General features: G+C 41.4%; 1 protein-coding gene across 3 annotated transcripts in view; it reads right to left on the reverse strand.

The window, feature by feature from the left end:
- GPR158 (G protein-coupled receptor 158) overlaps positions 1-16,916 on the reverse strand; it is a 212,465-nt gene that overhangs the window by 15,212 nt on the left and 180,337 nt on the right. For 2 of the 3 annotated variants that reach the window (XM_075492632.1, XM_075492631.1), the window contains exon 7: positions 10,290-10,528. The exons of the other annotated variant lie outside the window; for it this stretch is intronic. In XM_075492632.1, the coding sequence (XP_075348747.1) occupies positions 10,290-10,528 (239 nt within the window). The remainder of the gene's footprint in view (positions 1-10,289; positions 10,529-16,916) is intronic. 3 annotated transcript variants of the gene reach the window in all.

The following is a 16,916-nucleotide window of genomic DNA, read 5'->3' on the forward strand; positions in this document are numbered from 1 at the left end:
GCGTTCTTCCTCGCCAAAATCCCAACAATAAATAATAAACCTTTTGACTAAGTAATAGTTTGACTTGGGACGTTACTGAGTGTTAAAATGAAAAAAGCATGGTATGAATCTTCTGAGACTATGTGTCCCAGCCTGGTTTTGACCTCTACAAAAGCAGGTACGCAGATATGTCTTTCCCACATCCCCCATACACTCACCGTTCGGGCAAACTGGCTGCTACTTCCAGTTCATTCCTAGATAATTAGCTATGCTACTAGTGAAGTCTATTACTCTGGTTTCTTAAAAACACCTACACAGGAATGACCTACCAAGCCATCTTGCTCCTGAAGTCTTCTCTGAGCAAGTGGAATACAAATTTTGCTTCCATGAAGTAAGATTAAAGGCTCCTTTACAAATCTAAGCAGTTTTGGTTTTTCTCTTTAAATACACTTGCCTCACATATGCGGAATCATGGCACTGAAATGTATTGCTCTTCAAAGCACTGAAATTTATTGCTTTAATTGCTTCATATTGATTTAGAAGAAATTGAAAAGGAGAAAATGGTTAGAATTAGGTTGCTAAAACCAAATCACTGGATCTTACTGTCCCACTTTCTATGGAAACTCTTCTTATTAATACGGTTCAGCAGGTATTCCCCAGAACATGCCAGAGAGTCTATTTCCTCTCATTTTGCCTTTCATCCGAAGTACCCCTGCAGTAAAAACCTCAACATTAGAAGCAGAACTGAATAGATGAGCTAACTGTGAAATAATAAGCATACTCCACAAAACTACCCGTGGTCCGTTCTTCTTTCTCTTCCTCAACTGAAGTGAGAAGAGCCCCAAGTCTCTTCCTGATTGAAAAGATCAGTTACAAGTGCTAACAGAGGCTGAGAGTTTGAAAAAGTTTGGCTATTAAAGGGACGAAAATACATGTATAAAACTCCATGTGCTGAAGGCATTCCTACTTAAACTAAAGAGTGTGGGCCAAATTTTGCTTATTTCTAGAAGAAAAAAAAAATCTGCTTTAAGTTTGAAGAGTCACAAGAATTAATTTTTTTTTTGTATACAGATTTGTATATAGGTATCACAGAGATCAAATGAAAGTGAAAAAGCCACACCTCCATACTAAAAACCAATTTCAATCAGCTGGGCTAAGTAGGAATGAAGGTAGCATTTGATCTCCAGATCTGATTAATTCTGAAAATTTCAGTTTTCCATTTCTCAATCATAGTTACAAGGAGTTCCTAAGACAACAAGAGGAAATTTCAAAGTATTAATATACTGGAGCATAACAGTAGTTTGCACCGTTTAATGCATAATGCTTTTATAAAAGCTTTGCATTTAGAGCAGAGCTGGCATTGCTGTCTGCAGATAATAATTAGTGTGACATCTGGTATGCAACACAAATAGGGAATAGCTTTTAAAACACAAGGTAAAATAACAGAGTTCCTATACTTGCTAAGCCCAACGTTACAATAATTTCATTAGCAATAAGAAACAGAACAGACTGACAGAAAACCAATTTATTATCTAAACCACTAATTACACAGCTTAAATGTATCATGTAGAAGCTGTGCTTGAGGGGGGAAATCAAGTTCATATAATTAGCTACAGACTATTATTGCAATTTGTAACAAAAATCTGAAGGTGTTATAAAATTTTGCTGTATTGTTTTTCTTATGGCCTTTTTGGTTTCTCAATATAAAATAAGGTGACATATTAATGTATTTATTACACTGATGAAAAACACAGATATAACTAACTTCAAATAGATAGATAGATAGATAGATAGATAGATAGATAGATAGATAGATAATGGAGCACACCTGGCCACCATGCAGCAAGGTTCTTATGTACCACTCATCTCTGAGGTGTTATTAGTTCTGTCTATGGCACACTAGTGACTGTTTTGCACCAAATATCTTTAATTATTAAAATCTGTGAGACGTGATATGAAATTTCTATTTGGCTTGCTGAATAATTTTCCACTACAAGCCTGGTGTAGAAGAGTGACATCCTGACCACTAAAGGAATATCTTAGCGTATTGCAAACCTGCCAAGACCAAACTCAAAGCTCAAAACACATGACCTTGCTCCTTTAACTATGATTTATCATAAGGCTCATAAATTAGTCCATTTTACATATTAAGCACAAGAACAAGAAATACCTTCTTTTCCCCTTCTGAAAAATGATGGAAATTCCTAGGAGGGAGAGCTGTCAACAGCTATCTGGACAGAAAATGTGAAGTCAAAAAAATAAAGCGTAAAAGAGCTCTGAAAAAAACTTGCAGTAGCTACTCTATAGTTGTCCAAACCAGGCATTCAGATTTTGGGTGTAAATCACTGATAGATAAGAGAGTAAGAAAAGGCACAATTGCTTTAAAGGCCCAAATGGATGTAGACATGAATGGAAGGTAGGAGATGAAAATGTAATGTGGCCTCAATATGTCACGTGCACAAATAAATTAATCTTCAAATATATCTCTTCCTAGTCACTACCTATTCCTTATCCACATAACCTTTTATCTGTCTAATCAACCTGCTTAGTTATATTCTTTGGTGTTTAAAAACCATGATCTTTCATTTTGTTTGCAATGCCCATCATGTTTTTAGAAAATGGAGAATTTTGGAACACTTAGATTAGTCATCCAATACACTGGACGAGACTCATGCCCGACGCCACTGGCCTGTTACAACTAAGACTAAGACACTCGGGATTTGTTTAGGCCACTGCTCATATTCTGCATCTTCTGACAACGAGGGACAACGATATATGTTCGCAGTATGTGATATGTATCTGCTCTATAGAAAAGGACAGACTCAGGGTTGGGACTGACTTAATCAAACTTCCTCAGAAGATCGGGGTTGATATATTTACTAGGTTTTCCTAAACATGCAGTTGTCTGTGGTGCAAATTACTCTTTCATATTTAAAGCCAGTACAAGGCAAAGCCATGTCCAGAGGGAGTCTCTGTCACATTTTCCTTCAGTGTCCATCAGCCGAGTTGTGTCATGCCTTGCACAGCACAGCGAACGCAGACGGACCCGCTCCTGCCTGTCCAGCCCCCAGCACAAGTAAATTCCTGCGTTAATCCATATCCTCTCTCATTGCCTGCTCTGCAGATGTCTGCACTTCGCCTGACTGCACAGAACTGCAGAGCAAGATATGATGAACTGAAAGCAGTGATCAAAGTCACTTCCCTCTCTTTCAAGATTTGGAAAAATCATTGAGAGCCTCCTTCCTTACACTTGAGTGGGTTCGGGAAGAGAACACCCACAGATGACAAATGGAGTCAAGGCAGTAAGGGCATGACTTCAGGAGAGGTAAGAAAAAACGGATTCAGAAAAGCAAAGATCATATAAGGAAACATGGAAAATCAAGAAATGTGAAGCTGGATTTTTGAATGTGGCTTACACACCAACTCTTCTTAGAGGCCTTAGGAAAGTACTTCATCCTTACTTCTACAGCTTTGCTGTCTCTAAAAATTGGACAGCACTAAAATAAAAATACCACATATGCAGCCTTAACTTGCCGTCTTTCGCATATATAATCTTCACTTAACGATATCATTTCTTAAGAGACCAGACTCATTTAATGCATGTGGCAGAGCAATTCCAGAGATAAATCAAGGCTGGCTAATGAAGAAAGCTCTGTAATTTGTTGCAAATGACATTTAGATGTCTAGTGAATGAGGGAAGACTGCAGGGGAAAAAAAGTGGTCTTGTGCACATGCACAACTGAATTCTAACTTTGTCTGTACCTCAGGCTCCTGTGCATACGAAAAAAGTCCCCACTCAAGCCAAGCTTTGCAGAGATGATCAGAGAGAGCACTTCTCTTGCTATATGGGTGCCAACCTAGGCATTTTTGCTGCCATTTGCAGCAGAACTAAGCACACGGGGCTGTATTTGTAGCCAGTGAGACCATACATAATGTTATATATAGATTTGACTAAGCTCTGTAACTGAGCCAAAGGCATTGCAAAATGGGTACCTAGATTAAATGGACCATATAACCCTAATCTTATTGTGCCTCAGCTCTGGCTGTGTAACATGGGGATGATGCCACCCTGTCACTGCAAGATGACAGCGGAAATAAATTTACCCATAGTTGTGAAGAGCTTAAATTCTAAACTGTGAGTTTCCTTCCCGCCATGGTCGGGAAAGGAAAGTGAGTTATTTCAGGCTATCCTGGTTGCTTCCCAGCCCTCCTACCCTGCCAGAAATGCCTTTCTCTTGTGCTTCTTCAGGCCGGCCTCTCGGTGGAGATGGCTGTGGGCTAGAGCTGCTGAAAGGAGCTCCCTGGAGCCAGGATACCCATCCCCATGCTCACTTGCACTCTGCTGTCCAAAATCTACCTGCAAAAAGAAGACACCCCTGAAGGATTAAAGCCCATTTTCATGACTGTATGATGTTCTATGTCTGACCACACTCACTTGCTTAAAAAGCACTGTCATAGGCCAAGAACAGGCCACTGCTCTCCAGAGATGGTGACATGCTCCGCATCCTTTCCTTACACTAATAAGGGAGAGCCCATTACAGCTGCGACTTGACTAAGTTCATTTGGTATTCTGAACTTTGCACTGTTGGCAAAACAGTACTGTTCCAACAGTTACACCATTTTTTCCTCGGGTTTTGGACACAAATTACTGATTACAACTCTACTTACATCCATAACGCAGCTACAACAACTCACCTACTTCTCCATCACACTTCATTTCATCAGACTAATGTCTACATTTTAAATCCCCTTTATTGAAATGCAGTGAGCTATGGATCTGGAAGCACGGCTCTAACATCCATTCATTCACTCAGGATGCCGGCTGGAGTCGAGCACGCACCATTTTAAAATAGGAAAAACATTGTGTCCTCGATTGCTCCTGTGTTGCCCGCCAGTGCAGTCTCTTTCTGCCTCACTGTGTCCAATCTCTCACCTGGAGAGTTGCACCATGTCATAGGAGAAGCATTTTTCTTCAACTGAAAGGATTTTCATATATTTCAATGAACTGTGATTCCATGTATAAGTCTTTAGTGCCAAGTTATTCCTAGAAAATTATCAATTACCAGAGGTTTATCTGTCTCTCTCACCATATGTCAGCATCATTTTAATTAGCTAGGCACAGCAATACAGAAACCTATGTGTGGAGTAAGAACCAATGGTACCAAATCCTGACTTTCTTTTTCTACCAGAACTTCCATGGCCTGTGGCTGTGCAAGGCTGGAAGAAGGGCAGGTGTCCATGGGCCTTGAAGGTCCACTCGAAGTAATGCAAGGGACACACTGACGCACGGTCTGCGGGCCCCATGGCTTGAGGGTGACCTAGAGGTGGCTTTTGCTGTCTATGGAGACACATCCACTGACTTGAGTGTGAGCAACATGCCTAGGAGTATCACTGCACGAAACATATGCCAGCGCTCAGGTCTACAATCTCCAGGAACTCCCCTAATTTCTGCAATTCTCTTAGCCCTTATACTCATGCATTTTACTCCTTTACACAGATGTGCTGTCCCACCTCTCTCCTTCCATAGCCTACTGTTGTTATTAAAGCCAGCTGGCCACTCTTCTGTCTCCATGTGCCCCATCATCCTCTTCACTTGTGCGTGGATGAAAGAGGGAGAGCAGGATCAGAAAGATCTTAACCACCAGCAGCTGAAAGCAAGCTGAGTGTGGGACCTCTTCTCTCAGTTCTCAAAGAGGATGCAAACAAATGTCAATGGTATCCAAAGTACCTGAAGGGCTGGAAAGACTTGGAGCACTACGAGAAGTGGATTCCAAAAAGGGTGGTGCAAAGACAAGAGGAAGTCAGAGCATCTTCCAGCCTCTCCCAAAGCCACCTCCTCCCGTGCGTGGCTTGCAGAAGCATCTGAATATGGCATTTACCAATACATAAACATGTGGCTAAGGCAACCCAAATATGGTTTCCTTAGCTGAAATATTTTGTAGAAGTTGTGCCTAAATAAAGGCTATGGGATTTCAACTGTGATGTAACAGATACCACGAAAAAGCAACATTACTGCAGGGGGAATGCAACCCAAACTGCTCAGCCCGGGGGTTCCAGCACCACTCATCATCTTGGTTGCTCTTCCCCATCCCTTTTCCAGATTTACCATATCCGAGAGATGAGGGACGTAATCCGCACACAGTGTTGTTGATGTGGACTGTGAAAGAGGAGTACATGGTAGCAGGAGGAGTGGGTTACAAGCAGGGAAGGGACAGAGCTGAAGGCTCCTTTGTGAAACAGGATTCTCTTCCTATTTCTGCTGCAAACATTTCATACAGCCCTGGTCTTATCACTTAGAGTAAGCTTTTCACAAGTGATCACTATTTTTACATCACACATTTTCTGAGTATCTAAATGTGAGAACTGAAGCCAGATCTTCATCAGTGCTGAATTCTAACAAGTGCCTCCTGGCTGTGCTTTCCACACAGAGGCGGCTATAAACAGTACTCTGAAAAACCAGTCCCTAGATGTCTCAAGACAGACAACCACAGCTACTGTTGACAATTTTGGATTTAATCTTTGTACAACGATGCTAAGGAGAACATGGCTTAAAAATGCCCATTTGGAAACAAACAGTTCTTTATTCATTGTATGCTCTGAACAACACACCCCGAATATGGCACAGGGCCACATCAAATGGGGATAACAAAAAGAAATAATAATTACTCATTCGCTGAACGCAGCAGAGGGCCTGTAGAAAATTTAATAAAGGGCCTCGTAAAGCTGTATTACAATGCCCTAGCTCAAAACTGTACCGGCAGTCTTAACGCCCAATCTGTCAGAGCCTGTCCTGACAAGTCATACCCTCTTTAGATGCAAAGATTATATACATTAAATCTCAACAAATTAACAGTGGGAGGGGGTTCTTGTGGGAACAGCCTGAAATACTTACTTTGTTCCTTTTCCTGGCTGCGGGCATGCAGTAATCATGACGCAGCCTCGTGTTTGAAATCCTCTTGATGCCCAGGACCCAAAGCATGACCCACCGATTAGTGGGCTATGGCAGCAGCTCAGGCCAGCTGCACGGGAGCAGCCCAGCTCCTGCCAGCTGGGAACCAAGCAGGTGCTGGGGAAAAAAACCTCCCTGCACTTAGTTAATACTTGCCATTTGCTTCTGGTCTAACCAAACCATTGAAAAATGCACACAGAATACATGGGGGGATTTTTAAAAACTACAGTTCAAACCCTATCCATGCTGGGTGAAACCCTGCCCTGCTGAAGTCAGGAACATCCACCTGCCAAGACTTCACCTCTGCTTTTTATTTGTGTTTGTGCATGCATGTTTATCTCTCTGCCTGCCTTTCTCTCCTGCCTGGGGCTTTGTTCATTAAACTTCTTATTTTGCTTTTTTTTCCAGTTTATGGGAAGTTCTTTTAAATCCTGTGCTATTATCTGTTTCACTTATAGGATTTTTCCCTCAGGATAAAGAATAATAGTTTGATTTGTGACACTGCGAGCCCTTAGGTACCAGAAGTTTATTGCTTGGGTTTTTTTCTAACTTGGAATCTGCCTGTGACAGGTAGAGGTATAGAATATATTCAAGCCATAGGAAAAAGGCTTTGTGGGTGAGCATTTTCAAGCCCTCAGGTCTTTCTCTAAAATCTCAGATTGTCAACCATGCCATGGCTTGTCAATGAGACAGATGCCCCAGCCTTGAAAGTGATGCAGAAACGAACACAAAGGAAATAAAAGAATCTAGGCAAGTGACAAATAAGCTACCCACAAGTATCCAACCTGAAGCAAAATGCATACTAACTTACATTACGTTATGTAGATAAAATAAGACTTACTGAATGCTAATTTTTCTCATCAGCATATCACAGAGTACAGAGGCAATGCTAGAAACGGTGACAACCTTTGTGTCTAAGTCCCTACTTCTCTCACAGAGAACATCCTCTTAAACTTAATGGAAATGTAAATATAAAACATCCACTGCAATAAAAGTCTCTGGAGAGAGAGCCTAAGTAGTGTGATTAGTATGGAAAATGCTTCATAAATCCTAACTCCAATAATCTCTGGTAGCATAAAGGATTCATCTCATTACAACTTTCTAACAGAGCCTTGTTAATTCTCACTTCACTAATCTGCGACCTTGAAAATTCCCTCTCCACCTTTCAGTAAAGCATTGACAGCCAAATGAAACAGGGAGGTATTCCAGCAAGGGCTACAGGTGACGGAATATATTCCAGAACACTCACTAGTTTTATATAAAATACTGTGCCTGGCTAAATTAAATGAAATAACAAGCCTTTCATAAATTAGCATCCAGCATTTTTATTTTAGCATTTTAAATCAAATATCATAATCTGTCAATTAATTTATCACACAGAATCTTTTGCAAGGCTGCTCCCAGTCAATTATAGGAATAAAAGGCTTTCTGCATTATGGGTATTTCTCCTGGCATATGTCTGAGACAAAGTATCTAATTTTGGAACTAGTTCCTACTGGCTGTAAGCTTTTCAGACGGCTATTAACAATAAAAATCTTGAAGTGCATATACACACATACACACACATATATATAAGTGTGTGTCCATATATATATAGACACACACATGTTAGTATAGACTTGTAGGCATACATCTCCTGGTACCACTAGTGTGGCTGCATAGCTTACTGAAGACTTGCACAAACATAACTCTTCTTATAAGGTAGTTTGGGTAAGAAGGCAAAATGACGGAACATAAGAAATTCTGCCCAATTTTGTTCAGGCTTGAGAGCTGGCTTTGCCTCTACTGCCCTTGAGTAGTACTTTGAAAAACATTAAAAACCCCTCTAAATGTAAATATACCTTAAAAAATGATCCCTGTTTTTTCCAGCACTAGGCGAACAGCAACTTACGTAATTTCTTACCAAAAAGGGACTACTGATCATAATTAGGTATTAAGATCCGAGTTGTTAATCACTTCAGTACCATAGCTATAAAATCCAAAGAACAGAAACATTTGTTTGCCATTATGCAACAACCACCACTACCAAAGTTTTAATAAACTACACTATTACTGGCTGCGAAATGCAGTAAAATTTTGATGCAAAATGGATTAGTGCAGATGACATCATCAAGTGTTCTACATTTAATTATCTTTTGTTATTAATTTTACAACATTTCTGGCCATAGTACTATTCCATTACTGCAAAGTATATTGTATTTTATCAGTACACCCCTCCAAAAGGGCTCAAATAGAGACACATTTCAAAACGTACTCCTTCATACTCCTCTCCGTGCGGTTTACCAGCGAGCACGTTGACACACGGGGTACCAGTGTGCCTGACTGCCTCTGAGATCTTACACGAAGGAGAGAAGAGCAGAGCACAGGGGCACCTTAGAGCCACGGAAAACCCTTGGTGAAGCTGGCAGCAGTGTTTTGCGCTTTAAAACTGCTGTGCATTGCTATGCGCTGGCTTTCTGTACACCACTCTCAGAGAAAACACTCCTCATACCCCCAGGCTGCTTCTATCCATCTCGTCTGCACTCTCATGTCAGAGCTCTGTCAGTGGGATGTCCATGGGGGAAGCAGGGAAAGGGCAGAAAGGTAAGAATTTATTTCAGCTTTCAAAACACTATTTGAGATATTGGAGGTATTTGAGATAGTGGGTGGCACACCTGGGCTGTACGAGAAACAACGGCTCGAAGTGCAGAAGCACTGAAGCTGTCCAGCCGTCGGGAGGAAGCACATTATACTGTATAACTGAACCCTGGCATGGGGAATCCACTGTTTGTTATAAAATAAAGGAAACAAAGCTGTCTCATTTTTCTCCTCGACATGAGTTCTGCAGGGTGTCATTTTTAACTCCTGCTTATCCCATGCATTGAGAGCACATCTAACAAATACCTTAAGTTGGGACGTTTGATGTGCATTTCCTATTCCCATTACTTTGATTCTAATTTCTGTAAGGTGACGAAAGAGTGATCTTGCAAGTTCTTTCCCTCCTCACACACAAGAGCTCTGCCCAGTTCTGTGGCGTAGAAGCAAAAAGCTTCTGTTATTCTAGCCACAATTTCTCACTTTAATAGTGTAGAAGAGCACGGTACCTTCTGCCTTCAAAGACGAAATTTCTTGAGCACCCATCACTTTGTTATGACAATCCAAGTTACAAACCTTTGAAAGTCATAAAAGTTTCAGTATATTTTAAATGTTTTACTTCTCAGCCCATTTAAAAAACATATATGCCAATATTGCATTCCCCTAGAAGCTTCTCACGTGATGTTACGCAGTCTGACAAAACTTTAAGATATTCTAAAAGAAGAAAAATGAAGAGGCAACCAAGCTTTATTTTAGAAATAAGAGATAAGCTAGAAAATGAACATACCAACAGCCATCATGTAATCCCAGCGGTCTATGAGGCACATATTGAAGATCAGGTGGTCAGATGTTTGCCCTTGGCCAATGAGTGGAATGTTTCTCTCCAAATTTTGGGTTATTGCAGAAGTCCAGCCAACGAGAAACCAAAAGACTATCAGGAGAATAACAGCCAGCATCCTCATCACTCGCCCACCTGTCATGTATGGAATACGCTGAGCAGTTCGGGACAGGAATACCTTCAAAACCCTGAAAAATTCAGACAGTGCAGAATTAAAAAGAGCACTAGCTGTGTCACAGGAATTAGACTTTCATTTTATTTCACTATCAGATTATTGAAAAAAATTATCAACATTCTTTCCCCTGACAGTATGTACAAGAGTGAAATTTGAAATATTATTACTTTCATATTCATCATATTTAAATGGAACTGATTGCTGCCCAGAGAGTGCTACACAGCAATAATAGAAAATATTAGCTGTGCTTATGTTAGAGACATGCATTCACATGCTGTGTTGTCAAGCTGTTTTATACTTTCCAGCTCCCCGTGGAAGACTTCTGTCTTTGGAAAAGGGAAGGTCAGCTCCATAAAATAGCAACCACGTGTGTGACATTTCATTTCATTTTGATGCTGTCTGTCTGCTCATCTCCAATCATACTATTTCCAGAGAAAAAATTAGCGCTTCCTGGATATTTTTCCCATTGAGTTTGATGCTTCTGAGACAATACCTTACTCCTCGTAGAAGTAACTGTGGAAGGCACTTTGCTAATTAAGTGTTTTCTGACTTGTTTAGAGGCAACAACATGTTTTTCAAGCTGGGACAGAACCATCATAAGAAAAGCCACATCATATGTCAGGCACATATACCATGTAACAGCTATTGAACAAGTAGCACTCACTTTAAAAATATTTGCACTTACTATTAGGATAGGTTTACTCCCGACAAGAACTGTCCAAGGAAATATCATCTGCATTTTCTACCCATCACCACCTGCTAAAGCAGCAGAAGATCCTGCTGGGAGCATGAGGGCAACCAAAATTTGAGGAAATTGGCTCAGGAAGAGGGAGTAGTTTGACTCTTCACGTAGCACGGAGTATCTCCTTTGTTGCCTGCAGCACGGGATCTGACAGAAGCATCTAACCTCCTCCTGTTTTCCTATGAGAAAAGGAGGCTGCAGGGGCTGCTGCTGCCATTGCAGCGCTCCTGCCTTGACCCTGCCAAGTTACTAAGGCTGGGCAGTGAGGAGGGGCTATCACTGAAGTTTTCATGTACCCAAACCTTTAGAAGCGGATGGGCTGAAGTTTAAAGGCTTTTTTAGAGATTGGGGTGGGGAGCCTTTCAAAGTGAAAAGGTGAGCTGTTTCAGTGATTTTGTCCTGAAAAACCATGGTGGTTCTTGATTCCTGAGCATGAGCATGTCCAATGAATACTCTTGACATCCATGAAGGGACAAATTATCACTGGGGTTTAGGGAACTGGAATTTTTTCAGAAAGTTGTGTTTTTAAGCACCCTTGTCAGGTCTCAAGTCTTTTCAGTGTACCAAGCACCAAGCCACCTCCCAAGCCTTTCCATGGCCAGTTCCACTTTTTCAGCAAAAAAATCACACTCCAGATCAATATTTATGCTTACATTTGTCTAAGAGAAGACAGAAGCAACTGGCGCTGCCTCTCAAACGAATAACAGAGCAGTGACTTTTAAGGCAGAAGCACAAAAGCTTTTCCACATCCATAAAAATGAATCATCGTTTGACTACAAACACAGCCTTCACAGTGTGCGTTAGGTGAAGTCAGAGATCTGAATATGTTCAACATTATTCAGCTGTTTCCCTCCCAACAGTTACTCCGCAGGGAGTCGCAGTTTTTGATCTTTCCATGTTTGATAGATGTTCTGCTCTCCCTTTACAGATGCTAAGTGTTTTATGTTGGAAGCAGCTTCCCAAAGACTTCAGGCAGGACAGACAACTGCACAGCGGCAGGGCAGGAGACTCCCCCCGCGCTGCTCAGCTGCACCACTCCTGTTCCAGGGCAGCACCGTTAAATCCTCGTTTTTAGAACACTAAAAAAATATAAGCGAAGGATTTCCTCCTCCCTGTTGTGAATGCAGATCAATACTTAGCTTCTTTGAAGGGAAGGAAAAGGTATTCTTTTTGTAATGCACTGGAAAACACCATCTTTCCACAGATATAGTTTGCCATTTGAGAAAAATATCACACATTTTTTTGAAGCTTTAAGAATTGCAGAAATCGTACAAACCAGCTGAGAACTACTAGAAACTTTTCTTTTCTTTGTATTTTGGCTCTCCAAAGTCAATTCTCGGTGATTCTACTTAAAGCCAACATGTGAGCCCTTTCTGGACGTAACAAGGCAGGCCCCATTGCATTTTTCCCAGTACTAGCTCGTTAACTGCTGACTGTGGGACAGCTTTCCCAGGGAGAGGGGTGGGCTGCTATTACATTATTGATCTAAGCACAGTGAAACAAATAACATTTTGCAGTATAGCAGTCAAACCCCCTCCAATTTGGATCAAACCACATTTCTTTTTTTCTCATCTTTTTCACAAGAATAAGTGTCCACCACCACCACCACTTTTACCTTGAACATATAGGCCTACATGTAACCCAACCTTTACACCTTTTTTTCAAAAATCCTTTTTCTGAGAAGCTGTAAGGAAAGCTGGGTAAGATGTGTAGTGTTAAAAATCTCCTTTCCAGAGGCTGTGGCATAAAAGGACTCAACCAGAACATGAGCTCCAGAGTTGCAATTCTCTCATCTTCCTGCCGCAGTGTGAATCCAAACCTACATTGCTCACCACCTCAACACTAGCAGACGTGCTCCTTCTCCTCTCATATCCTATGTATTATTGAACATGTATCAAAGCAGAGACAAGTGCCCAGGAGTTTCCCCTCCCAAGAGCATGCCTGCTCACCAGGCTGGAGGGTCATTCTCCTTGCTATACCTCTGACTTATATACTACCAAAGTTCACCATAAAGAAACTGAATCACTGCAATATGAGACCAAATTGCCTCTGCAAACATGTATTGTCTGATGACTGGTACCCTCCATCAGAAAATTGGGGAGTTCTCGATTCAAATCCCTGCCCTGACTTCTGGGTAGACAATGCTCAGTCCCCCTTTTTCACACTGTTCTATATCTATACATTGGGTTGAAATACCTATTGAACAGATGAGAGAGATTTCTCACAGGGAGGTAAGAAGTGGACCTGATGGGCTGCAACTATACTAGGAAATTAAATATGGCCAGGGTTATCCCTGGCACTGATGCCAACTGGCACAGAACAGACAGCATCCATAGTATTTACCCTCCAACACAGGGCGTCCGCATGCAAACTGCCCGCTGCAATGGCCTGTGCCAGCTCCTGTACCACGCTGGGAAATGACTTGGGAGCATTCAGGTTAGCATGGGCCAAGGGCAGGCCAGGGACCACTAGAACAATTCAGCAGGACAGGTGATGGAGTTCCAGCGCCCAGGAATGTTCTCTGATGCTACTTAATTTATGAATATAGATGTAGCTCTGGATTCAAATCCCTGAGCAAATTAATATTTAATTATGAGTATCAAATAAGGCAATGCCAACTGGAAAGACTCCTCCTCCTGTCCTGTGTAACCCCAAAATGCCTGGTAGTGCCAGGCAGTGACCTGGTAGAAGCTTAGGGCACTGTTCGAAACATATGGGCTCTGATCTAAGGTAGAAGAGGAAACGTAATCATCTTCCTCAGCATCTTCTAGCTCTTCTCCCAGCTAAGCAATCTTCTCTCAGCATATGCAATCCACTTTTATGTGCTGTTGTTGGATAATCAAACCATCATTTTCAGTGACATGTCATCAGCTCTGTTTACAGGCAGATCAGACAGAACTGCAATGTGCTCTACCTGCTTTGCTGTAAGACACAGCTGCCTTCAAGCAAAGCTTTGGCCTGCAGACAGGTACAGGCAGCATTAAAGCTGATACGCAATAGCCATCCTTTTTACAGAGTAAACAGAAGGCAATGTTCAGGCTGAATGAACTGCCTGGAGACCACTGCAGGTAACTCCCAAGTCTGCTGGCTGCACTGCCAAGTCTGGGGAGAATTAAGGTATATGGTCTGAGGGGTTTTTTGAGGGGTCCTGGCTCCATATAAATGGATGAGGGGAGGGTTGCAAACTGAGAGTCAAGGGAAGCCTAGCAGCTGGGAAGAGAAGCGATGCTGCAAGTGGATCTGAAGCAGAGGGACAGAGCCTGCTGGTTCACAAGCAAAGCGTGTGGCTGCTGCTGTAGAAGTTACATCCTGAGATGTAATGTGTAATCTTAGAAAATAAATAAAACCATACTAATTTTTCATGTCATATCAATAATCTGTCCTGTCAACAGAAAACATGGCCCCCAAACTATCCGCTGACTGCGTAAGTGGCAGAAACAACAGGTGAAGGATCCTGCTTTGACAGCAATGACCTGGCACGGTTTGTTTATTTTTTATTTCTAGCATCTGTCATTTTGTGGCTCTACTGAGTCATCCTGTCAAACTGTTCTGTTCCAGACTGATGATTTTTATTGTGATATGAAAGCTACATCAGAAAGATAACGGGTCAAGCTCTTATGAAGTATATTGCCCTCCTGTGGTGCAGGGATTATGTCTTAGCTGCTTTTTCTGGAGTAACAGCAAACATGCCACTAGTTACTTTGAGTTTGTAAACTGATGGGATTCTACTAAAACCAGTGAAAACGCACCGATGGCACACGTATGGCACCATGTCAATACAAAAGAGAACCTACACTTCATACTTGACACACAGGCACACAAATGAACACCAAGTGCAGGTTTTATTTCCACATCCGAAAAGATGACTGAAGAAAGAACATCAACACTTAAGGCCCAAGACCTCACAATTTCATATTCAGATGCACCCATACCACTAGTTACTGGCTCTCAGCTGGAAAGGATAACACCCAACTGAGAGAGAGAATTGAACAGCTTTCTAAACCACATCCCAGCTGAGTTTCCAAATTAGTCATTACCTACTTCCCAAATGATTTCTCAAGACCTCAGCATAGAATAGATGTGAACTCCAGAAGATATTCACTGAAATCAGGATGATCTTTTGTTTTATTGAGGCTGATCATCTTGAACCTGAGCAAACTTGGGCTGAGAGCCATGCCATGTCAACAGTATGATAATGGCATGGTGAGACCTGCATCATACATACCACATCTTGTCCAGTGAAAAGGTACAACAATTAGAAAAAGAAGTTCTGGCAATTATGTGGGTGTATGAATACTTCTGAGAGTCCCCATCCTATGTGCAGCCAACAAACTTGGCCACATATCACTGAGAGCCATCAAAATATCTCAAATCCTTCACACCACACTTGCAATAAATCAAAATGTAGATAATAGGATATCTCCCACATTTGCCATTTCAGGAAAGAATTTTGTAATCACAAATACGCTGTCAAGAAGACCATTGCCATGAAAGTCAACAAATTCTTAGAAGAATTGACTAACTCTTCCAAATGCACTGGATTTCATCATCGGTAGCAAAGGACAAGCTGGCTGAAGGCTAGCCTGCACCGTGAGACAACTATGGTATCATAAGCTTGCTAGATAGTTACAAGATGAACCCTAGGTACCCATGGTACTGGAAACATGGGGAGGGAGACTGTGCTGCAGGATTGTTTCCTCTGTACTGGAAGAGTGCCTTGCTTCAAATCCTCACCTGGGGGTCTGTGGTTAATAAATGGCAATACTCATATCTGAGGATATCCTGACAGTACATTAACAAATTACTGATCAGATAGGCTTGTGTACTGAGTAAGCAGGGAAACAGTGGTGTCTTTTTCCTTAACAAATTATATTTTGTTTAAAAAATGTGATTTGGAAAGTACAGTTTCCTTGATACCTTCTCCAGAGTTTTGAAGTTATTTCCTATTGTGGGAAACTAATGTAATACAGATTTATCAGATATATGGCTAGAAAAGCAAGCTGTGAAGAGGAGTTAAAAGAATGTATTTTATCTCAGTGCCTGGTAAAAAATACCATTAGTAAGCAAAGACACATGGGTCATGACAATGCTAACCTACTCAGTACAACAGTTTTCTAGATTAGCTTTAATACTACATGTATAAATGTAATTCTACAGTGCTTCAATGCAAGTCCCCCTTCTGGATCAATGTATAGGAGATAAACTGTGCTGCCATAATTTCCAAGAGTTTGACCAGACTGAGGAAGATGGGAGGGAAATCACATGCCATTCAAGGGAAGGCTCTGGGTACTGGGAGGCAATAGAGTCCAATAGGTCTCCTGCTGCAATCAGAACCACTCACTCATTCCCATTTGAACAGCACTGGACTCTCTGTCTCATGCATATTTAATAACATGGAAAGAGTCTAAAAATATGACTTGCTTTGATGAAAATGTATTGATTTGAAGTAGCTTTTGTCTGTCAATCTGTAGGTAAGCCTGGAATGAGCAAACAAAATGATTTGTTATTTCTTTGAATGTAGCCTAGATTCTGACATTTTTCATGCTATACATATACTTCATTTTCTCCTTTCACCTGCAAGTCTAAATTCCCACCTGAGGAAAGCTCAATTTCTTGGTGGACTATAGATCAAAAAGCTTTCTCTGTCTGCAGCCAATTC

Source organism: Mycteria americana, chromosome 2, assembly GCF_035582795.1.
Source record: "Mycteria americana isolate JAX WOST 10 ecotype Jacksonville Zoo and Gardens chromosome 2, USCA_MyAme_1.0, whole genome shotgun sequence".
NCBI classification, from domain to species: domain Eukaryota; kingdom Metazoa; phylum Chordata; class Aves; order Ciconiiformes; family Ciconiidae; genus Mycteria; species Mycteria americana.